A 23,792-nucleotide genomic window follows, 5' to 3' on the forward strand; every position below is an offset into this window, starting at 1 on the left:
ACCACTAGGTGAGTACATCTCACATTCACCCAACATTCAAGGAAATACAAAAGGTACCACAATTATAGCAAAATATTCGGCTATTTATATTAGAAACTTTATAATTAATTAATCTTATTGAAATTGTGTTGATAACTTGTAAGTTGTGTTGATAACTTGTTGATAACTTGTTTTATTGACAAGTTGTGTTGACGTAATGAGTGGACAAGCCGCCGCTGCGTAGCCTGCCACACCCGCTCCTCAAAACACTCGCCCAACGTGGGGCTCGAACCCACGACCCCGAGATTAAGAGTCTCGTGCTCTACCGACTGAGCTAGCCGGGCTTGGCGTGTGAGGTAATGGTTGGTCTATATGAAACACTTGTGGGATGGCGCTGTATTAACTGTACTTTGTTCCTGTACTATGGTCTGGGGCCCAGTTATAACAAATAAATAAAATAAAATAAAATTTTTATTCAAGTAAGGTACATACATACATACAAGAGATTTTACATAAATTGATAGATTTATATATAGAGGTAGTACATACAATGCCTAAAGCCATGTTCATATCTCTAAACATATTTTCGTAAATATTCTGGCACGTGTTCCATTCGTAAGTTTGAATGTTCGAATATATCGGGCTGGGCACTCGCATATATTCTGATATATAATAGTATAGCTATACCGTTGTCGGGCTCATGAAGGCTCGTAGGATTATCAAAGTCCACTGGAGAATCTGTCCTCAGGATCACCCATCCAACTGCTAACGAGGTCCAACGGTGATTAACCTAACAGACCAATTAACACGCATATCAAAGTTCCTGACTCACGCTCGGGAATCCCAAGAGGAACAGAAACGGTTGGGCGCGTTTCTAATCATCTAATGCACCTGTTCACCCAGCGGTAAATAGGGACACACGAGTTAATCAGCTTATTGTGGGGTTGCATCGGAGGGGGAGGGGGCAGTAATTCGACCCCGGGAGGGATGTCGATATAAGCCTAACATGTACTCACCTAGTTGTGCTTGCGGTGGTTGAGCTCTGGTTCTTTGGTCCCGCCTCTCAACTGTCAATCAACTGGTGTACAGGTTCCTGAGCCTATTGGGCTCTATCATGTCTACACTTGAAGCTGTGTATGGAGTCAGCCTCCACCACATTACTGCCATTTGTTAACTACTCTGACACTTGACAAAATTATTTCTAATATATCTGTGGCTCATTTGGGTACTAATTTTCTGCCTGTGTCCCCTTGTTCGTGTTCCACCCATGCTAAATAGTTTGTCTTTGTCCATCCTGTCAGTTCCTCGTGAGAATTTTGTAGGTGGTGATCATATCTCCACTAAGTCTTCTGTCTTCCAGGGACCTGAGGTTTAGCTTCCCTAGCCTTCCCTCGGAGCTCATACCTCTCACTTCTGGGACTAGTCTGGTGGCATACCTTTGAATATTCTCTAACTTTGTCTTGTGTTTAACTAGGTATGGACTCCAGGCTGGAGTTGCATATTCCAGGATTGGTCTGACATAAGTGGGATATAAGGTCTTGAACGATTCCTTTCACAAGTTTCTAAAGGCAGTACTTATGTTGGTCAATCTAGCATATGCCGCTGATGATATCCTTTTGATGTGGGCCTCTGGGACAGGTTCGGTGTGATATCAACCCCGCAGATCTTTCTCTCTATTTGACTCTTGCAGGATTTCACCTCCCAGATGGTACCTTGTGTTCAGCCTCCTGCTCCTTCGCCTAATTTCATTAATTTACACTTTCCCGAGTTGAACTTTAGTAGCCATTTTCTAGACTATTCCTCCAGCCTGACCAGGTCGTCCTGTAGTCTCTGTCTATCTTCATCTGTCTTGATTCTTCTCATAATTTTCATGTATTGACGTAATGGACAATTTATTTTATAGTGTCCGGACAAAATAAAGCTAAAACCCAAGCTTAAATATTCCCAGGCCTATTATAGCACATATATGTACTATACTAGGGACCCGGCGTTACCCGGGTCTGTCATCTGTCTCCCATCTGTCTATCAGTCTATTCATCCATCTAGATTTATCTATCCATCTATTTCTCCATCTATCTACCTATTCAAGTATCTATCCATTTATCCATCCATCTATCCATTCATCTATCGATCCATCTATTCATTCATCTATCGATCCATTTATCTATCCACCAATCCGATCCATCTCTCTCTCTCTCTCTCTCTCTCTCTCTCTCTCTCTGTCTCTCTCTCTCTCTGTCTCTCTCTCTGTCTCTCTCTCTCTCTCTCTCTCTCTCTCTCTCTCTCTCTCTCTCTCTCTCTCTCTCTCTCTCTCTCTCTCTCTCTCTCTCTCTCTCTCTCTCTCTCTCTCTCTCCCTCTCTCTCTCCCTCTCTCCCTCCCTCTCTCCCTCTCTCTCTCTCCCTCTCTCTCTCCCTCTCTCTCTCTCCCTCTCTCCCTCCCTCTCTCCCTCTCTCTCTCTCCCTCTCTCTCTCCCTCTCTCTCTCCCTCTCTCTCTCTCCCTCTCTCCCTCCCTCTCTCCCTCTCTCTCTCTCCCTCTCTCTCTCCCTCTCTCTCTCTCCCTCTCTCTCTCTCTCTCTCTCTCTCTCTCTCTCTCTCTCTCTCTCTCTCTCTCTCTCTCTCTCTCTCTCTCTCTCTCTCTCTCTCTCTCTCTCTCTCTCTCTCTCTCACACACAGAGTGGCACCACTTTAAACCGACTCTATACACTGAACCTTAAGCTGCTATTCAACAGCTCATTGCCCCATCTTGGCCGTAACATTACCCCGTCATGGTGACAGTATTACCTCAGGTCTGGGAGAGCCAGTCTAATGTCCCAGTTTAAGCCACAGTTTAGGAGAGGTTCACAGTCAGCTTCCAGGAAGGTTAACAACCCACAGAGAGGAACTTTAGCAGGGAGGTATTTCCTCCCATCAAGAGAGCTACTGAGGTAGCCAGCATCACCAGGACTACTCACACACACACTCACTGACTGGTGATGTTTGCAGGCAAGAACGTGTTGCCAGTACACCAGCCGGCAACCTGTATGTCAACTGGTTCAGTACATTTGCTGTCAACCTTGTCAAAGTGAAAAATTTAAATTCATATTATATATAGTGTTGTAGCTGATGATATTATATTGCTGGGTCGTACTCAGGTTAACCAGTACACAGTAGTGCACAGTCACCAGTGCACAGTGTCACCAGTACACAGTACACAGTCACCACTCCTCATGCTCCACAATACATTGTTCACTAAAGTGTAGGCAACATTAGGCCTCGTGTGATAAGAAAATATTAAGGGGACAATAAATAATTAATAAAGGATATTTTGTTTTGTATATTTATTAATTTAATTGTAAATTACTCACTGTTTTCCAGCAGTGAAAGGCAGTAATCATGTTTATAAAGATCAAAGCTGTTCTGTTGAGAAGACAAGGCAGGCGGCTAACCACGTGTCCACACCTGGCCCTCACACAACCATACCTTACACACCTGGTGTGTGTGTACATCACGGTCTGGTGTTACACACACCTGGTGTGTGTATACACTACGGTCTGGTGTTACACACACCTGGTGTGTGTATACACTACGGTCTGGTGTTACACACACCTGGTGTGTGTATACACTACGGTCTGGTGTTACACACACCTGGTGTGTGTATACACTACGGTCTGGTGTTACACACACCTGCTATGGATCCATCATTGGATCCACCAATTCAAAAATATTGGAAAATATTATGGACAACTTTATATCAAAGGCAAGGAAGGAAATTAAATCCTGAAATCCGGCGCGGGATTTAGAAGAGTGGCAGATGTGTCGCTAATTGATGCCCGGTCAACGTCCAGGGTCGTCCAGAAGTGTGGGGTGATGCCCGGCCAACGTCCAGGGTCGTCCAGAAGTGTGGGGTGATGCCCGGTCAACGTCCAGGGTCGTCCAGAAGTGTGGGGTGATGCCCCGGCCAACGTCCAGGGTCGTCCAGAAGTGTGGGGTGATGCCCGGTCAACGTCCAGGGTCGTCCAGAAGTGTGGGGTGATGCCCGGCCAACGTCCAGGGTCGTCCAGAAGTGTGGGGTGATGCCCGGTCAACGTCCAGGGTCGTCCAGAAGTGTGGGGTGATGCCCGGCCAACGTCCAGGGTCGTCCAGAAGTGTGGGGTGATGCCTGGCCAGCGTCCAGGGTCGTCCAGAGGTGCGGGGTGATGCCTGGCCAGCGTCCAGGGTCGTCCAGAGATGTGGGTGATGCCTGGCCAGCGTCCAGGGTCGTCCAGAGGGACAGAAAGCCCACCCTCAGAGCCCACCCTCAGAGTTCACCCCTCAAACCACACCCTCAGAGCCCACCCTCAGAGCCCACCCCTCAGAGCCCACTCTCAGAGCCCACCCTCAGAGCCCACCCCTCAGAGCCCACCCCACAGACCCCACCCTCAGAGCCCACCCTCAGAGCCCACCCTCAGAGCCCACCCCTCAGAGCCCACCCCACAGACCCCACCCTCAGAGCCCACCCTCAGAGCCCACCCTCAGACCACACCCCTCAGAGCCCACCCTCAGAGCCCACCCCTCAGAGCCCACCCTCAGAGCCCACCCTCAGAGCCAACCCCACAGACCCCACCCTCAGAGCCCACCCTCAGAGCCTACCCTCAGACCCCCACCCTCAGAGCCCACCCTCAGAGCCCACCCTCAGACCACACCCTCAGACCACACCCTCAGAGCCCACCCTCAGAGCCCACCCCTCAGAGCCCACCCTCAGAGCCCACCCCACAGACCCCTACCTCAGAGCCCACCCTCAGAGCCCACCCCACAGACCCCTACCTCAGAGCCCACCCTCAGAGCCCACCCCATCCTCAGAGCCCACCTCACAGAGCCCACCCTCAGAGCCCACCCTCAGACCACACCCTCAGAGCCCACCCTCAGAGCCCCACCCTCAGAGCCCACCCTCAGACCCCACCCTCAGACCCCACCCTCAAAGCCCACCCTCAGAGCCCACCCTCAGCGCCCACCCTCAGAGCCCACCCTCAGAGCCCCACCCCTCAGACCCCACCCTCAGACCCCACCCTCAGACCCCACCCTCAGACCCCACCCTCAAAGCCCACCCTCAGAGCCCACCCTCAGAGCCCACCCTCAGCCCCCACCCTCAGAGCACACCCTCAGAGCCCCACCCTCAGAGCCCACCCTCAGAGCCCCACCCTCAGAGCCCCACCCTCAGAGCCCACCCTCAGAGCCCCACCCTCAGAACCCACCCTCAGAGCCCACCCTCAGAGCCCCACCCTCAGAGTCTACCCTCAGAGCACACCCTCAGAGCCCCACCCTCAGAGCCCCACCCTCAGAGCCCCACCCTCAGAGCCCCACCCTCAGAGCCCCACCCTCAGACCCCACCCTCAGAGCCCACCCTCAGAGCCCACCCTTTGAGCCCCACCCTCGGAGCCCCACCCTCAGAGCCCCACCCTCGGAGCCCCACCCTCAGAACCCACCCTCAGAGCCCACCCTCAGACCCCACCCTCAGAGCCCACCCTCAGAGCCCACCCTCAGACCCCACCCTCAGAGCCCACCCTCAGACCCCACCCTCAGAGCCCACCCTCAGAGCCCACCCTCAGAGCCCACCCTCAGAGCCTACCCTCAGAGCCCACCCTCTGACCCCACCCTCAGAGCCCACCCTCAGAGCCCAGCCTCAGAGCCCACCCTCAGAGCCCACCCTCAGAGCCCACCCTCAGAGCCCACCCTCTGACCCCACCCTCAGAGCCCACCCTCAGAGCCCACCCTCAGAGCCCACCCTCAGACCCTACCCTCAGAGCCCACCCTCAGAGCCCACCCTCAGAGCCTACCCTCAGAGCCTACCCTCAGAGCCCACCCTCAGAGCCCACCCTCAAAGCCCACCCTCAGAGCCCACCCTCAGAGCCTACCCTCAGCGCCCACCCTCAGAGCCCACCCTCAGAGCCTACCCTCAGACCCCACCCTCAGAGCCCACCCTCAGAGCCCACCCTCAGACCCCACCCTCAGAGCCCACCCTCAGAGCCCACCCTCAGAGCCTACCCTCAGAGCCTACCCTCAGAGCCTACCCTCAGAGCCTACCCTCAGACCCCACCCTCAGAGCCCACCCTCAGAGCCTACCCTCAGAGCCCTCCCTCAGAGCCCACCCTCAGAGCCCACCCTCAGAGCCTACCCTCAGAGCCTACCCTCAGAGCCTACCCTCAGAGCCTACCCTCAGAGCCTACCCTCAGAGCCTACCCTCAGAGCCCACCCTCAGAGCCCACCCTCAGAGCCTACCCTCAGACCCCACCCTCAGAGCCCACCCTCAGAGCCTACCCTCAGAGCCCTCCCTCAGAGCCCACCCTCAGAGCCCACCCTCAGAGCCTACCCTCAGAGCCTACCCTCAGAGCCTACCCTCAGAGCCTACCCTCAGAGCCTACCCTCAGAGCCCACCCTCAGAGCCTACCCTCAGACCCCACCCTCAGAGCCCACCCTCAGAGCCTACCCTCAGAGCTCTCCCTCAGAGCCTACCCTCAGAGCCCTCCCTCAGAGCCTACCCTCAGAGCCTACCCTCAGAGCCTACCCTCAGAGCCTACCCTCAGAGCCTACCCTCAGAGCCTACCCTCAGAGCCTACCCTCAGAGCCCACCCTCAGAGCCTACCCCCAGAGCCTACCCTCAGAGCCTACCCCCAGAGCCTACCCCCAGAGCCTACCCTCAGAGCCTACCCTCAGAGCCTACCCTCAGAGCCTACCCTCAGAGCCTACCCTCAGAGCCTACCCCCAGAGCCTACCCTCAGAGCCTACCCCCAGAGCCTACCCTCAGAGCCTACCCCCAGAGCCTACCCTCAGAGCCTACCCTCAGAGCCTACCCTCAGAGCCTACCCTCAGAGCCCTCCCTCAGAGCCTACCCTCAGAGCCTACCCCCAGAGCCTACCCTCAGAGCCTACCCTCAGAGCCTACCCCCAGAGCCTACCCTCAGAGCCTACCCCCAGAGCCTACCCTCAGAGCCTACCCTCAGAGCCTACCCTCAGAGCCTACCCTCAGAGCCTACCCTCAGAGCCTACCCCCAGAGCCTACCCTCAGAGCCTACCCTCAGAGCCTACCCTCAGAGCCTACCCCCAGAGCCTACCCTCAGAGCCTACCCTCAGAGCCTACCCTCAGAGCCTACCCTCAGAGCCTACCCTCAGAGCCTACCCCCAGAGCCTACCCTGGCCGGCTTGTTGCATTTCCCGCTTCCTCTCGCACCTGAAACATAAATTTGAATTATATATATATATATATATATATATATATATATATATATATATATATATATATATATATATATATATATATATATATATATATATATGGCACTAGGTCATAAACCTAGTGCCAAACCAGCAAGCCGAGCTGGGTCGCTTCATACAGGTATTTAGCCTAATTATGTCAGCTGACGTCGTCATCAACAGAGTACTCTTAAAGCATTATGTTAAAAATATATATATAGGAAATGTTAGAAATATTTCAACTCATTTCGCACATGAAAAGACATCAATTTAGTAGTGTTGTCCAGCAGCACACGAGGAGGTGCGGTGAGGGAGGCTGGGCGCACTGTCACTTGAAGGTGAAGGGACGACGATGTTTCGGTCCGTCCTGGACCATTCTCAAGTCGATTGACCATTCTGAATCGACTTGAGAATGGTCCAGGACGGACCGAAACGTCGTCTTCACCTTCTAGTGTGTGGTCTGGTCAACATACTTCAGCCACGTTATTGTGACTCATCACCTGCGCACTGTCACTTACTTGCAAGTGTCGGGGTTTATGGAGAGGTAGAATGGACATTTATTGTTGTGACACTCACACAAGCAGGTGTTGTGGTTCCAGATCTTGTCTTTTTTGTTCTTCGTGCACTTCTCGATCTTCCTCTGCAGGGCCGTGCTGAGGATAGACAGTCACCTGAGAACATACAGTTATTTCCTTCTCTCTCAAGAGAGAGAAAGATCGCCAAGCAAAATAAATGCAATATCGACTTTGTGAAGTATTAGTTTGATAATCCTGGTGAATGTTGCCGGTGTCCCCTCTCACTACATTAATGTAGATCTGGTCATTAGACCTCTCACACCTGCCGCTATCAGGTAACTGCAGGTTTGAAATTGCTTTATGCACTTCGATGTTCTCGAAGATATCTTCATAATACATCCCAAGTGTGTCAGTTCAACTACTGACCACATGCTCCTGCATGACTAACTATCCTATGTAATCGTACATATAGTCTAGCATGATATAGTCTACGTATAGTCCACGCTATGCGTGCTAGTGCCATTATAAGAATATAAGAACTTGTATATATAAATAAATAAATAAGAAAAACATCCTATACTCGGTTGACTAGTGTTTAACACAAGGCTTCAGCCTGTCTCTAAACATTTTGCATTTTTAAATTAAATATCCTTTTCACTATGATGAGAAACTCACGTTCCCCGTCCTTTCTTCTACAAAAGTTCTTCGTTCTTCGTTAAACAGTTATTTAACAGTCTCCGTGGTGTAGTGGTAAGACACTCGCCTGGCGTTCCGCGAACGCTTTGTCATGGGTTCGTATCCTGGCCGGGGAGGATTTACTGGGCGCAAATCCTTAACTGTAGCCTCTGTTTAACTCAACAGTAAAATGGGTACTTGGTTGTAACAACGATTCTTCGCGGCGGGGGATCGTATTCCAGGGACCATAGGATTAAGGACCTGCCCGAAACGCTACGCGTACTAGTGGCTCTACAAGAATGTAACAGCTCTTGTATATATCTAAAAAAAAAAAAAAATAACATGATGTATCAATGCACAGTAAGAGCCATGAGGGTGACTCGAATCTCGAGTCGGACTACCTGAATCGCGCTATCTGGATCGGATTACCTGGGATGATGGATTACCACTGGTAAATCGGCTGCCACATGTGTCGAAAAACCCGACACCATTTAATAACATTACATGCAATATGCAGATAATATTGTTGCTGTTGTATACACAAGTTAACCCATATAAAATGTAGCTTTTAGTGGAATTTTCCGTCAATAGAAAACGGGATATCATTGCCACATAGTACTATAAATTCACCAGCTATTCTGTTGGGAATTATTCTTAAATACATTATTCTTTGGACTTTTTACATCATAAAAACATCTCATTTGAGCTAACTTAATTATCAGTATCAAAATAAAGTAAATGTGACCCTTCTATCAGTTATTGACATCTGGACAAGGATAGCCAAGGCGTAGGTGGTGGTGAAGAAGTTCAGCCATTGTTAAGACCAGAGGCGCTGGGGAGCAAATTCAGCTCCTATAATTTCTCTTGGATGAAGTGTTATGGAGATCAACTTAAGTGTTCTACCATCATCAACACCCTGTCAATAACCACAAGGGAAGTGTCTTTCCGAAATCTTATCTAAGTCATTATTGGCCAGTAATGTAGGTAGATATGATTAATTCCGTTTAGGACACGAACGAGCCTCTAAATACAGGTAATTAAGCCTTGGTCCTTATGTTATATAATATACATGTTTTCTCTGATATAGCTGTCATATATTAGGATTCCGGCTTTACAGCTAGTGCCCTTTGACAGGAAGAAGAGGAAGCAAGAATTAATCTTGGTACATCAGTTACTTGGGTGTTGGAAGCTAGCCTCTCACGAGGATAATTTGGTATCTACATCTTAGTTATACCTGGTGGACTAAGCCTGCTGTACAATAAGATAAGGCACCTCCTCAATATATATACTAATATATGTAGTTTAATACTGTAGTTTGATTGGCTGCATATATATAAATTTAATATAAACCCCCCTAATGTGGAGGGATCGATTTGTGAAAATTATTGCAGAAATACAGTCCACTTAACATCATACCAATTGCTATCGAAATATATAAATTAACGTAAATATAAATTCTATATAAATTCATATAAATTAAATAAATATAAATCTCACTGGTCGGTTCCCACAACATGGCAGTCGACGTCGTTACAGGGTGTGGTGCAGCCGCAGGAACACGCCTCGTGAACCGGGACAGTTCTGAACTCCATCTCCTCCCAGTCCTCGTACACCGCAGTCACCTGGTCACAGGACACATGTATCACACTCCTCACTTAACTCTCAAATGTCTCACAAGAAACTTGTTTTTTGGGGCTGAAATGTAAAAGGCTTCAAGATCTAATGTTGTCATTATGGTTGTAAGCAATTATAGTAGAATATAGTGGTGTAGTGTAAGGTGTAGTGGTGTGGTGTAAGGTGTAGTGGTGTGGTGTAGTGGCGTGGTGTAAGGTGTAGTGGTGTGGTGTAGTGGTGAGGAGTCCGCGGAGGACGTCAGCGACTGCTGTGTTAAACAGCGTGGTCAGGAACCAATACTAGGGTCAACAATACCCTCATATGTACTACCTTACCAAAATAATCAAATTTATTCTTATCATTTCTATGTAAAATATAATTAATAATGCTAGTTTAAAAGCTTCATTTATAAATTATTCAATATTGTTGACAATGGGGAACCCCAATAATTGTAACAGACTTCCTCTCCTCAACAATGAGGAGAGGAAGCTCATAATAGGGACTATAGAGGACCCAGAACAGATCCTTGGGGAACTACACAAGTTCCCACTTCGGATTTAACCCCATAAATGCCTCCTCTCTCTTCCCTGTGTTTCAGCCCCGGTCCACTTTAGTATGTTGCCCCCGATGCCATGGGCCTCAGTATTGCCAAGTATACCTGTAATCACTATTTCCAAAAGTTGCCTTCTTCTTCAATAGTTGTATAGATATGTTGAAGATATTTTGTGTTTAAGGCCTACTTCTGAAATATTCGATCATTTCTCAAGTAGAATTGACAATTATAATGTATTTAATGGCTTTCCATGGAGGTTTTGAACGTCAAGTCGGCAGTGTAGCTCAGCTCATGGACCCCTAGATCCATGGCTCCTTTCATGATCCACACACACACAGAGAGGTCGACCATACAGGAACAACCGTGGACATCTTCAAGAGGAAACTAGATTGTTTCCTTCAAGGAGTGCCAGACCAACCGAGCTGTGGTGGGTATGTGGGCCTGCGGGCCGCTCCAAGCACCAGCCTGGTGGACCAAACTCTCACAAGTCAAGTCTGGCCCTGGCCAGTCTGACCCCGGACCGGGCTTGAGAAGTAGAAGAACTCCCAGAACCCCATCAACCAGGTATCAACCAGGTATGCTGCTCTCTCGTGCAGCTGATGGATAATAATGCAGTGGCGTCCGGCAGTGTTAAGACAGCAGTTGTTGTGTTGGATTGAGCTTTGCTCTTTCAGCCCGCCTCTCAACTGTCAATCGACTGTTTACTAACTTTTTTTTTCTCCACACCACACACACACACCCCAGGAAGCAGCCTGCGACAGCTGACTAACTCCCAGATACCTATTTACTGCCAGTTAACAGAGGCACTCAGGGTGAAAGAAACTTTGCCCATTTGTTTCTGCCTGGTGCGGGAATACTTTCTGCTTGTGTTCGGCCATAACGTGTAGTGATTTAGTGTTAGATAGTGTTCAGTCATTGCAGCCCCCATGGTGTAGTGGTTAAGATGCTCGGCTGGCGTTCTGCGAGCGCTTTGTCCTGGGTTCGTATCCTGGCCGGGGAGGATTTACTGGGCGCAAATCCTTAACAGTAGCCTCTGTTTAACTCAACAGTAAAATGGGTACCGTCCAAGTGGTTGGGCACCATTCCGTCCCCTGTCCCATCCCAAATCCTTATTATGACCCTTTCCAAGTGCTATATAGTCGTGATGGCTTGGCGCTTTCCCCCTGATAGTTCCCTTCCTTTCCCTTGTGTCCATTGTCTGAATACGTCACATATAGTGAGGTCTAAAGCTGAGTTACGCTTACCTGGTCCGTCGACCAGGAGGCCTGGTCGACGACCGGGCCGCGGGGACGCTAAGCCCCGGAAGCACCTCAAGGTAAGGTAAGGTACCTTGATCCCTCTACACTCTTTCCTAGCCCAAATTACTTGGGTCAGGAAAGGTTGATCATATTTGCTATTTATATAATATACAAGAAGACGGTGAAGAAGAGGGTGTTTGTTAAGCATACCGTGATGGTCCTGGTGGTGAACCTGGTGGCCACGCACTGGTCAGAGGGACAGGAGCCGCTGCAGACGGACGTCGTCACGGTGCAGGGGTTGATGTGCTCGGCGCCCCTCTTGTCTACCTCTATGGTAGTGTTCCTTAGCTCGCACGTTCCTCCCCTCTTCGTCTTCTTCTTCTCCTCTATGGACACTCAAGATAATAATATTCTTGGCATGCATGGTGAAGAATACTTGCATGGTGAATATACTATCAGTGATAGTATAACTAGTGGTATGCTAGTGACACCTGTTAGTAACAACAACCTAACCTCACCTAATCTAACCTCACCCAACCTAACCTAACCTAATCTAACCTCACCCAACCTAACCTAACCTAACCTAACCTAATCTAACTTCACCCAACCTAACCTAATCCAGATTAAAACAACAGGTAATATATCAATGGTCAACACGTATTATTTTACTAAAATTTATGAACATTATTTAGGAAGAGTGTATCAAAAAGGCGTTGTGTATAATTTACTTAAATGTAGAATATACACAATTGAAACATCTAAGAGACCCTAGAGCCGCCAGCGTCCTCTTCCAGCGTCCTCTTCCAGCGTCTTAGTGTGGCGATACAGAGAGGAAACACATTTCATCCATGGTTCCTGCCCGCCATCTGAGGAGCTGAAGGAACTCGACAACCTGTGACAACTAGCCTTGTACCTTGCATGTAACCAATGTTGTAACTCATTTTGTGTAATGAAATTTAAATAAAATAATAAATTACAAATATATAGGTGATAGTAGAAAACAATATGTGAGCATCAGTGGGAGCCCCACAAGGCTTCCCCTGATGCAACTGATCCCTAAAGACATAACACAGACCATATACACTGACGGATCACTCAGTACAGCTACAGGGAGGGCAGGAAGTGCTGTTATTGCTCATCAGCCCGACGGCAGCACAATTCAACAATACCAAAGGAATATAAGAATTAGTAACTGGTCATCCACAATGTAAGCTAAGTTGGTAGCAATACTGGTAGCACTCGAAATTATTGACAACACTGAACATAAGAACATAAGAACAAAGGTAACTGCAGAAGGCCTATTGGCCCTTACGAGGCAGCTCCTATCTATAACCACTCAATCCCACTCATATACTTGTCCAACCCGCGCTTGAAATAATCGAGGGACCCCACCTCCACCACGTTACGCGGCAATTGGTTCCACAAATCAACAACCCTGTTACTGAACCAGTATTTACCCAAGTCTTTCCTAAATCTAAACTTATCAGTTTAGACAGCTGTCTTTAGAAGTAGACAGCTTAATTATTTCCGACTCCCTTTTCTCACTACTAGCAATAAACAGTTTGCAATCAAGTAATAGCGTGCTTGTCTCAGAAGCCTGACATAGATATATAAGTATACTTAACAAGAGGGTAAATATAAAAATGTTGTGGATTCCTTCTCACATTGGCCTGCAGGAACATGACAAAGTTGACGCCCTTGCTAAGGCTGCAGTAAATATAGACAGTATTGAACGGAATCTTGAGTTATCAAATAGGTCCCTTAAAAGTGTCATTAGACGAGAACTCCTGGATGGATTTGAAAAAAATAGAGCAATGCAAACTGGAATTAGCAGGTCCATTGTTTATCACAATGAAATGTGTGAAGTAAAACATGTGTATGGGGCAAGTAACAAAGTCAGTAGACTAACAGATGTTGTCACAACTCGAATAGGACTTTGCTACAAGTATCTCTGGCAGTTCGGCTTGTATAGGGATCTAGATGAAGTAAAGTGTAAAGTGTGTGGACAAAGACAGGGACACACACTCGAACACTATATCTTGGACTGTAGTAAAATTGAGCCATTTAGAGATAAATCTAAGCTCATTCTGTATGATATGGCAACCTATCTTATTACCATGGATAAATTACCTGAAATCCTTGCACTGTACCCACATTTCGCTTCCAGTAGATAAACGACAAATGATATTAAGAAACAAGTAGTGTATTGTGAAGGCTAATAATAAACAGAAGCTCCCCTATGACTGTAATATCCCCATTGGTCAAACAAGTATGTTTTAGCGATAAGACCTACCATTAATGTATAATGACTTACTGTAAATAGATAGCTCTTGAAATAGCACTTTCTCTGTAACTAGCTGACATTGTAACTATAAAGTGTGAAGGATAGATAAAATTGTTTATATAATAATCTAAGATTTTGTGCCCTATGTAATGGTTTTTGCGCTACCGCTCACAGGATAAGTATGGGGTGCACAATAAACTAACACACTCAGAACCCTTCTTCAACCCGGGGGTGCCTACACACACAGCCAAAGGCGGGACCCACAACCCTACCAAGTCCACCAGGGAGGTTCTCCAATATGTAGGGCCCAATTTGGCTAGCAATCATGGTGATTTTCATTAGTTTCAAATATTTTTTTCCAAATTGGGTTATTCTAGTTAATATTATATTAAATGCATGAATTACTGACTTATTTTGGTTAGGTTAATATGTGTAGTGGAAAGATATATAATTACTTTTCTTATTTTTAAACTGTTTCTTATTACCAGCGGTTTGGAGGTCTCTGAAGAGGCTCTCGAAGTCATTGTGGTCCTGCTCGGAGATATCCGGGCCATAGCCATAGTTAGATGGATCATAGTCATCATCAGTGTCTCCGTAATACTCATCTCTAGACCCGTCATCATTGCCAAACGTGTTGTGGGATGGTTGGCGGTGTTGTTTGAGCCATTGTAGGTATATGTGGGTGGAGGCGTAGTTTGTGTCACCAGCAGCAGCAGCACTAGCAGCAGCACCAGCAGCAGCACCAGCAGCAGTAACAACAATTAGAGCCGTCACCACCACCACTCCTCCGCCCTCACACCTGTTGTATACAACATACTCTTTTTACTCCTCAAGTTAATAAACTCTGAACATTATAGATCTGCAAGAACTATGCCTTTATTGTTGACCAGATCACACACTAGAAGGTGAAGGGACGACCTTCACTAGAAGGTGAAGGGACGACCTTCACTAGAAGGTGAAGGGACGACCTTCACTAGAAGGTGAAGGGACGACCTTCACTAGAAGGTGAAGGGAAGTAATAATAATAATACTTTAGCCACGTTATTGTGACTCATCGCCTGCAACTATGCCTTTATATATAGATGTGTCAATTAATGTACTCACAAACACAAGTACTCACAAGCAACAAGTACTCACAAGCAACAAGTTTCTTGTTTCATACAAGAAACTTTACATTTGGTCCTTTATTGTCACCACAAAAGTTGGTACTGGACAGCAGGTCCCACTATGGGAGGCCAGTTATGTTGAACACAACCAACTGAGGACCAGGAGTCATCAGTCATTTACACAACCACGTACGAAACCTGTGCATCTTTCCTCTGTCATGGTGGCTTTAATTGACGGTGCAGTCTCCGTGGTGTAGTGGTAAGACACTCGCCTGGCGTTCCGCGAGCGCTATGTCATGGGTTCGTATCCTGGCCGGGGAGGATTTACTGGGAGCAATTCCTTAACTGTAGCCTCTGTTTAACGCAACAGTAAAATGTGTACTTGGATGAAAAAACGATTCTTCGCGGCAGGGGATCGTATTCCAGGGACCTGGCCGAAACGCTACGCGTATTAGTGGCTCTACAAGAATGTAACAACTCTTGTATATATCTCAAAAAAAAAAAAAAAAAAAAAAAATTACATTTACTACACTTTTTGGCCTCCGAAGCACTATGTGATTGTATATAACAATAATACACTCTGATTGTCAAGTTTCCAACTCGTAAACTGTTTAATAAATGTAAACAAAGCCGCCATGATACAGATAATAATAATAATAATGCTCAATGAAATGACATTAACGTGATGTATCAATGAGAAAATAATTACGAACCGTTATCTTGAGATGATTTCGGGGCTTAGCGTCCCCGCGGCCCGGTCCTCGACCAGGCCTCCTTTTTGTTTCCGCTGCTTCCTCCCCAGGAAGCAGCCCGTAGCAGCTAACTCCCAAGTACCTTTTTACTGCTAGGTAACAGGGGCATCAGGGTGAAAAAAACTTTTTTGCCTATTTGTCTCCGCCTCCACCGGGGATCGAACCTGGAACCTCAGGATTACGAATCCGAAGCGCTGTCCACTCAGCTGTCGGCCCTGAGGTGTCTTCCACCCTGCACACTTGGTACTCCCAAGCGAGCACCAGAGACCACCACGCCACGACATGGTAAAAGTAATGTAACCTGGGGTTCCACAGAATCCTTTATTGGGGCAAATGCGTAAAACTCTGTTTAGGCTTCAGTTGGAAGCCTCAGGACCCCTAGAGTATTCAGTAGAATTCTAGGTTGCATTGTTTTTACCATGTCGTAGCGTGGTGGTCTAGCTAGGGCGTTTGCTTGGGAGTACCAAGTGAGCGGGTTCGAATCCTCCTGTTGGCTCCAACTAATGTTCTCACTAAATATAATAATAACAATAATACACGGGCCCAGGACTGGTCCTTGAGGCACTCCAGTTTCCACGACTACCCATTACTAAGCGCTACAATATAGTTGTACATGTTGGAACTCAATTCAATTCAATTCTTACTTTATTATGCAACCCGATAAGCAATTACTGCTTGGCGCTAGAGGTGGTGGCCAGCCTTACCTGCCAGCAGGAAGCTTCATCCCGTGTGACACAGAGGCCGCTGCTCCTCTCACAACCGTCCTCCGGCACTGAAACTTTCCCTTCAACTACGTGACAAAATACTCGGCTCCACTTTATAGTGGATTCTTCCTGCGTGCGCGGACGCCGCGGCCAGCGTCCTGGTGGGCTGCGGCCGCCACTTCCTGGCGGCCTGCGCGCCATACCTGTCTTACACACTTGCGAACTCGCACCAATGGTATTTTTTTAAGCTTTGCCCCGAAGGGCGAGTTTATTGGGAGCGTCACTCATCCTGTGAGTGGACACACCGTCATAGTGACAGTATTGGGTAGCGTCACTCATCCTGTGAGTGAACACACTGTCATAGTGACAGTATTGGGTAGCGCCACTCATGCTGTGAGTGGACACACCACCATAGTGACAGTATTGGGCAGCGCCACTCATCCTGTGAGTGGACACACCGCCATAGTGACAGTATTGGGTAGCGTCACTCATCCTGTGAGTGGACACACCGCCATAGCAGCATGTACAACACTCCCCAACAGGAAGAAAACCCGCTGGGTTGTTCATCCTGTCACTTGTACCCAGACACAGCTGGGACTTGCTTAACTGTCTCAAGTGAACAACTTATCAAACAAGATGATTAACATCTGTCAACCCTTAAAATCTTACGTTATCTTGTGGGTGCAAAATGGGGGAATCTTTTTAGAACAACATTTATACTTGACATATAGTATTTTCCTAACTCAACCAATGGTGTATGGTGTAACGAATTATCTATTACACTGTGTGCTCACTCATAATGTACAAATTTCGATGTGTAATGTATGTGTTGTGTACACAAACGTATTTTTGTATACAAAAAACGTAAGTGTCTACAGTTCTCCTCGGTTGTCAGATGTCTCATTAACTTTATAGCGTCTGGAAACATTGACGTGTGCGAGCTCATTCCCTCGTGTAGGTCAGTCACATAAATTAGTAAGAGTAAGGGTTCCAGGACCGCCCTCATGAAGCTCCACGTGTTACCGTCCTCATCTTTCACTGTGACTGTTTTCTGCCCATTATAAAGTTCCTAAACCTCTTCCTTGTCTTTCCAGTTGTCCGCGCGTGCTTCTTCATCCTTTCATGTGGAACAGCATCACATTTTTTTGACACTCTAGGGAAATACAATCTGCCCAGTCTTCTTTTTCCTGCCTAATTTGAGTAACTTTGTCATAGAAGACGATTAAGGTTGTCAAGGAGGGATCTTCCCTTCTAACATTATGTTCCCCATTTGTTAAAAAGAGTCTATTTCCCCCACGTGTTCAGTTATTCTCAGCCTGATTACCTTTTCCGACGCTGTACTTATAATAATGGCCAGCAACACTGGTCTGTAATTTAGTGCCTCCTGTCTGTCACTTTTTTAATATTTGGTACTACGGTTATCTTTTTTCAAAATTCTGGGAAATTTCCAGTCTCAATATATATATATTGAAACCTTTAGTTAATGGGGAACAAATACCCCGTACAGCCTCCGTCAGCAGCTAATTGTGAGATTATTTTTTATTAGTTTATTTATATATCCAAGAGTTCTTACATTACCGTACAGCCACCAGCACACACAGCGTTTCAGGCAGGTCCTTAACCTTAATTTTCCCTGGAATACGACCCGCCAAATCGTTTAACAACCAGGTACCCATTCACTGCTGAGTGAACAAGGGTTACAGTTAAGGATGGGCGCCTAGTCAATCCTGGCCGGGGAGGATTGATTAGCCCCGGGCCAAATCGATCGCGAAGCGAGGGGTGAGTGTTTTACCACTGCGCCACGGGGACTGCAAACAACCATTATGTTTGGTCCCATCAATTTGTTTCCATTTCGTTCTTCATGTGTTGTTTACCTCTCCTACAGTGATTACAATGTCACTCATTGTTTTTCCCTGCCTTTCATCCCACAACTTTGGTCACCATGGTGGTGGTGCTATTGTAAAGACCTTCTGAAATCTTTTGTTGTTCCTCACATATCTCCTTATTGTTTTCTGTAAGAATTCCCCAGGTCTTCTCAATCTAAATACATAGTCTCTCACTGGTTTTTTCTTATGTTTATAGAACAATGTTGGTTGGCTCTTAGTTTTTACCACAAGTTACTTTCAATTTGCCTCTCAACTTTTTTCTTGACTCAGATTTCTGATTCTCTTTCGTCTCTTATTGTGCTAGTTCTCTGTACTTTTTCCAGGCTTTTTTGGTCCTTTAGCTTCCCTACATTGCCTATTGAACCAAGGGTTGACTTTGCTCGTCCACCGTCTTCTTGAGTGTTGTAAACTGCTCCGTTACATCGGCACATTTCCCAGCAATGCACTAAATGTACCTTCTCATTTCCCGTGTTCACTTCCATTTTCTTTTCCCCCATTGGATTTCACACAGAAAGTCCCTCATCTCACGGTAATCTCCTCGTCTGTTCTCTCTCATCTCCTTGATCAGCTTTATTTGTCTAACCCGCGTCTTTAGCTCCACTACATACTCCACCACGATAATACAGGGGTCGCTCGGCCTTAGAGGCATCTTCTACTTGGTTTTCAACATCTGCTTCATTTGGGAAAACACAGCGGGTGTTGCGTTGCTTGTGGCTCCTCTCCTCTTACTCTTGTTGGTTCTGTAATAAGTTGTTTAAAACCTGTTTGACCACCTTAATTGCCAGTTTTTCTTTCCATGTCTCATCAACCCCGTGGTGGGGTGGGGGTCCTTATCTCTATTCCTTTGTGGTTAAAATCTCCTAGCTCTGCTCCTCTTACCTTTCAGGGGGCAGATTCACAATGAAGTTACGCAAGCACTTACGAATGTGTACATCTTTCCTCAATCTTTGACGGCTTTGGTTACATTTACTAAACAGTTTACAAGCATGAAAACTTCCCAATCAACTGCTGTTATTGTTATAAACAGCCTCCTGGTGCTTCGGAACTCATTAACTGTTTAATAATTGTAAACAAACCCGCCAAAGATTGAGAAAAGATGTACAGGTTCGTAAGTGCTTGCGTAACTGCTTCGTGAATCTGGCCCCTGGCTACTTTGTCCATTACCTTAGGCAAGTCTCGTTGCACTTGTATATTTCTCTAGGCTTACTGTTGTCTGGGGGTGAGGGGGGGGTTGTATATCACCACTACCGCTCTCTGCACGTCTCCCATTGTTGCTGTTAATGGTGTGTGCTCTGGCTGCCCCGATTTTGTGTGCATTGTTGTGTGTAGATAGTGTGTGTGTGTGTACATACTCCAGGTAGTGTGTGTGTGTGTACATACTCCAGGTAGTGTGTGTGTGTACCTACGCCAGGTAGTGTGTACAGTGTGTGTGTGTGTACATACCCCAGGTAGTGTGTGTGTGTACATACGCCAGGTAGTGTGTACAGTGTGTGTGTGTGTACATACCCCAGGTAGTGTGTGTGTGTACATACGCCAGGTAGTGTGTACAGTGTGTGTGTGTGTACATACCCCAGGTAGTGTGTGTGTATGTACCTACGCCAGGTAGTGTGTACAGGGTGTGTGTGTGTACATACCCCAGGTAGTGTGTGTGTGTACCTACGCCAGGTAGTGTGTGTGTGTACCTACCCCAGGTAGTATGTACATAGTGTGTGTGTGTGTACATACCCCAGGTAGTGTGTGTGTGTGTACCTACGCCAGGTAGTGTGTGTGTGTGTACATACTCCAGGTAGTGTGTGTGTGTGTACCTACGCCAGGTAGTGTGTACATAGTGTGTGTGTAATATCCTCGGCACACACACTGTGCCTGGTCTTCCTGTTGGGAAGCACTGTTATCCTCCAGAGTAAAAACCGCCTCACCAATCTATCAACTCGTTACCTGATTATTTCAAATGTTGGCCGCCGTATCCCCTCACAAAATATCAACATAAAACTCTTCAGTTTTTATGCTTACATAGAGAGCCAGTAAATGAGACACGGAGCACGCAGATTACAACGGTTATTTTTTTCCATACTCATCCCTGATTTGTCACCAGGTGCGTCCTGTGGTCCAGAGTGACGCCACTATGGCACCAGGGGCGTCCTGTGGTCCAGAGTGACGCCACTATGGCACCAGGGGCGTCCTGTGGTCCAGAGTGACGCCACTATGGCACCAGGGGCGTCCTGTGGTCCAGAGTGACGCCACTATGGCACCAGGGGCGTCCTGTGGTCCAGAGTGACGCCACTATGGCACCAGGGGCGTCCTGTGGTCCAGAGTGACGCCACTATGGCACCAGGTGCGTCCTGTGGTCCAGAGTGACGCCACTATGACACCAGGTGAGTCCTGTGGTCCAGAGTGACGCCACTATGGCACCAGGTGCGTCCTGTGGTCCAGAGTGACGCCACTATGACACCAGGGGCGTCCTGTGGTCCAGAGTGACGCCACTATGGCACCAGGGGCGTCCTGTGGTCCAGAGTGACACCACCATAACCCCAGGGGCGTCCTGTGGTCCAGAGTGACGCCACTATGACACCAGGGGCGTCCTGTGGTCCAGAGTGACGCCACTATGACACCAGGGGCGTCCTGTGGTCCAGAGTGACGCCACTATGGCACCAGGGGCGTCCTGTGGTCCAGAGTGACGCCACTATGACACCAGGGGCATCCTATGGTCCAGAGTGACGCCACTATGACACCAGGGGCGTCCTGTGGTCCAGAGTGACGCCACTATGACACCAGGTGCGTCCTGTGGTCCAGAGTGACGCCACTATGGCACCAGGTGCGTCCTGTGGTCCAGAGTGACGCCACTATGACACCAGGTGAGTCCTGTGGTCCAGAGTGACGCCACTATGGCACCAGGTGCGTCCTGTGGTCCAGAGTGACGCCACTATGACACCAGGGGCGTCCTGTGGTCCAGAGTGACGCCACTATGGCACCAGGGGCGTCCTGTGGTCCAGAGTGACACCACCATAACCCCAGGGGCGTCCTGTGGTCCAGAGTGACGCCACTATGACACCAGGGGCGTCCTGTGGTCCAGAGTGACGCCACTATGACACCAGGGGCGTCCTGTGGTCCAGAGTGACGCCACTATGGCACCAGGGGCGTCCTGTGGTCCAGAGTGACGCCACTATGACACCAGGGGCGTCCTGTGGTCCAGAGTGACGCCACTATGACACCAGGGGCGTCCTGTGGTCCAGAGTGACGCCACTATGGCACCAGGGGCGTCCTGTGGTCCAGAGTGACGCCACTATGGCACCAGGGGCGTCCTGTGGTCCAGAGTGACGCCACTATGGCACCAGGTGCGTCCTGTGGTCCAGAGTGACGCCACTATGACACCAGGGGCGTCCTGTGGTCCAGAGTGACGCCACTATGGCACCAGGTGCGTCCTGTGGTCCAGAGTGACGCCACTATGGCACCAGGGGCGTCCTGTGGTCCAGAGTGACGCCACTATGGCACCAGGGGCGTCCTGTGGTCCAGAGTGACGCCACTATGACACCAGGGGCGTCCTGTGGTCCAGAGTGACGCCACTATGGCACCAGGGGCGTCCTGTGGTCCAGAGTGACGCCACTATGACACCAGGGGCGTCCTGTGGTCCAGAGTGACGCCACTATGACACCAGGGGCGTCCTGTGGTCCAGAGTGACGCCACTATGGCACCAGGGGCGTCCTGTGGTCCAGAGTGACGCCACTATGACACCAGGGGCGTCCTGTGGTCCAGAGTGACGCCACTATGGCACCAGGGGCGTCCTGTGGTCCAGAGTGACGCCACTATGACACCAGGGGCGTCCTGTGGTCCAGAGTGACGCCACTATGGCACCAGGGGCGTCCTGTGGTCCAGAGTGACGCCACTATGACACCAGGGGCGTCCTGTGGTCCAGAGTGACGCCACTATGGCACCAGGGGCGTCCTGTGGTCCAGAGTGACGCCACTATGACACCAGGGGCGTCCTGGGGTCCAGAGTGACGCCACTACAACCCCAGGGGCGTCCTGGGGTCCAGAGGGACGCTACCATAACCCCAGGGGCGTCCTGGGGTCCAGAGTGACGCCACTACAACCCCAGGGGCGTTCTGGGGTCCAGAGGGACGCCACTATGCCACCAGGGGCGTCCTGGGGTCCAGAAGGACGCCACCATAACCCCAGGGGCGTCCTGAGGTCCAGAAGGACGCCAACATAACCCTAGGGGCGTCTTGGGGTCCAGAGGGACACCACCATAACCCCAGGGGCGTCCTGGGGTCCAGAGGGACGCCACCATAACCCCAGGGGCGTCCTGGGGTCCAGAGGGACGCCACCATAACCCCAGGGGCGTCGTGGGGTCCAGAGTGACGCCACCACAACCCCAGGGGCGTCCAGGGGTCCAGAGGGACGCTACCATAACCCCAGGGGCGCCCTGGGGTCCAGAGGGACGCCACTATGCCACCAGGGGCGTTCTAGGGTCCAGAGGGACGCCACCATAACCCTAGGGGCGTCCTGTAAACAAGAGCATCACCATTAAATGTAAACTATATATATATATATATATATATATATATATATATATATATATATATATATATATATATATATATATATATATATATATATATATATATATATATATATATATGTCTGTCATTAAAAAAGACAATGTAATATTTATTTTTAAATCTGGGGTTGAGAGCCAATGTGAGTTTGTTGTACTTAGTTAATTAGTAGTGATATGAGGGTGGCGATAAGAGCATTATCAAATGTTTGGGAAATAGTTCCTCCCTGATGGAGTCCGGACAGTGATAGAACTAATTGGCCAACCTTTTTTTCTTTTCACTCAGCTTATGCTATTGGTATACGAGTGAACTCACCCAGGTGTACTCAACCAGGTGTACTCACCCAGGTGTACTCACCCAGGTGTACTCACCCAGGTGTACTCACCCAGGTGAACTGACATAGTTTGACTCATCTAGTTAAACTTACATAGTTGTGCTTAGCTAGTTGTACTCACCTAGTTGTATTTATCAAGATGTACTCACATGAAAATTCATCTGCTATTCGTCAAACCAATTTACTGAGGTGATGAAAGTCGGCTTATAATTTCTGTCGCTCTATTGGTGTAAATGTTGACTGTCATTATCACTATCGTCATGATAAGGATGATAATGACTGTGTAACGGACCCAGACTGACACCTGTGCTGACCAGACCACACACTAGAAGGTGAAGGGACGACGACGTTTCGGTCCGTCCTGGACCATTCTCAAGTCGATAAAGATACAACA

At 48.4% G+C, this 23,792-nt stretch overlaps 1 protein-coding gene, 1 long non-coding RNA gene and 1 other non-coding gene across 3 annotated transcripts; all 3 read right to left on the reverse strand.

The window, feature by feature from the left end:
• Positions 1-250: 250 nt before the first annotated feature.
• On the reverse strand, positions 251-323 carry TRNAK-CUU (transfer RNA lysine (anticodon CUU)). The gene has a single exon. It is a non-coding gene; the product is annotated as a tRNA-Lys (tRNA).
• A 2,959-nt stretch (positions 324-3,282) lies between these two features.
• LOC138358272 (uncharacterized) lies at positions 3,283-4,342 on the reverse strand. Its single transcript, XR_011225304.1, has 2 exons — positions 3,644-4,342; positions 3,283-3,487 (listed from the first exon to the last, which is right to left on the reverse strand). It is a non-coding gene; the product is annotated as an uncharacterized lncRNA (long non-coding RNA).
• A 2,673-nt stretch (positions 4,343-7,015) lies between these two features.
• On the reverse strand, positions 7,016-16,743 carry LOC123761373 (uncharacterized). The gene is made up of 6 exons (XM_045747374.2): positions 16,627-16,743; positions 14,550-14,863; positions 11,991-12,166; positions 9,873-9,997; positions 7,704-7,838; positions 7,016-7,162 (listed from the first exon to the last, which is right to left on the reverse strand). Exons 1-6 carry the CDS (start codon positions 16,644-16,646, stop codon positions 7,108-7,110), a joined length of 825 nt encoding a protein of 274 aa, XP_045603330.1. The 5' UTR covers positions 16,647-16,743; the 3' UTR covers positions 7,016-7,107.
• Between the last annotated feature and the right edge of the window lie 7,049 nt (positions 16,744-23,792).

The sequence above is a fragment of the Procambarus clarkii genome, chromosome 7, assembly GCF_040958095.1.
Source record: "Procambarus clarkii isolate CNS0578487 chromosome 7, FALCON_Pclarkii_2.0, whole genome shotgun sequence".
Classification (NCBI taxonomy): Eukaryota; Metazoa; Arthropoda; class Malacostraca; order Decapoda; family Cambaridae; genus Procambarus; species Procambarus clarkii.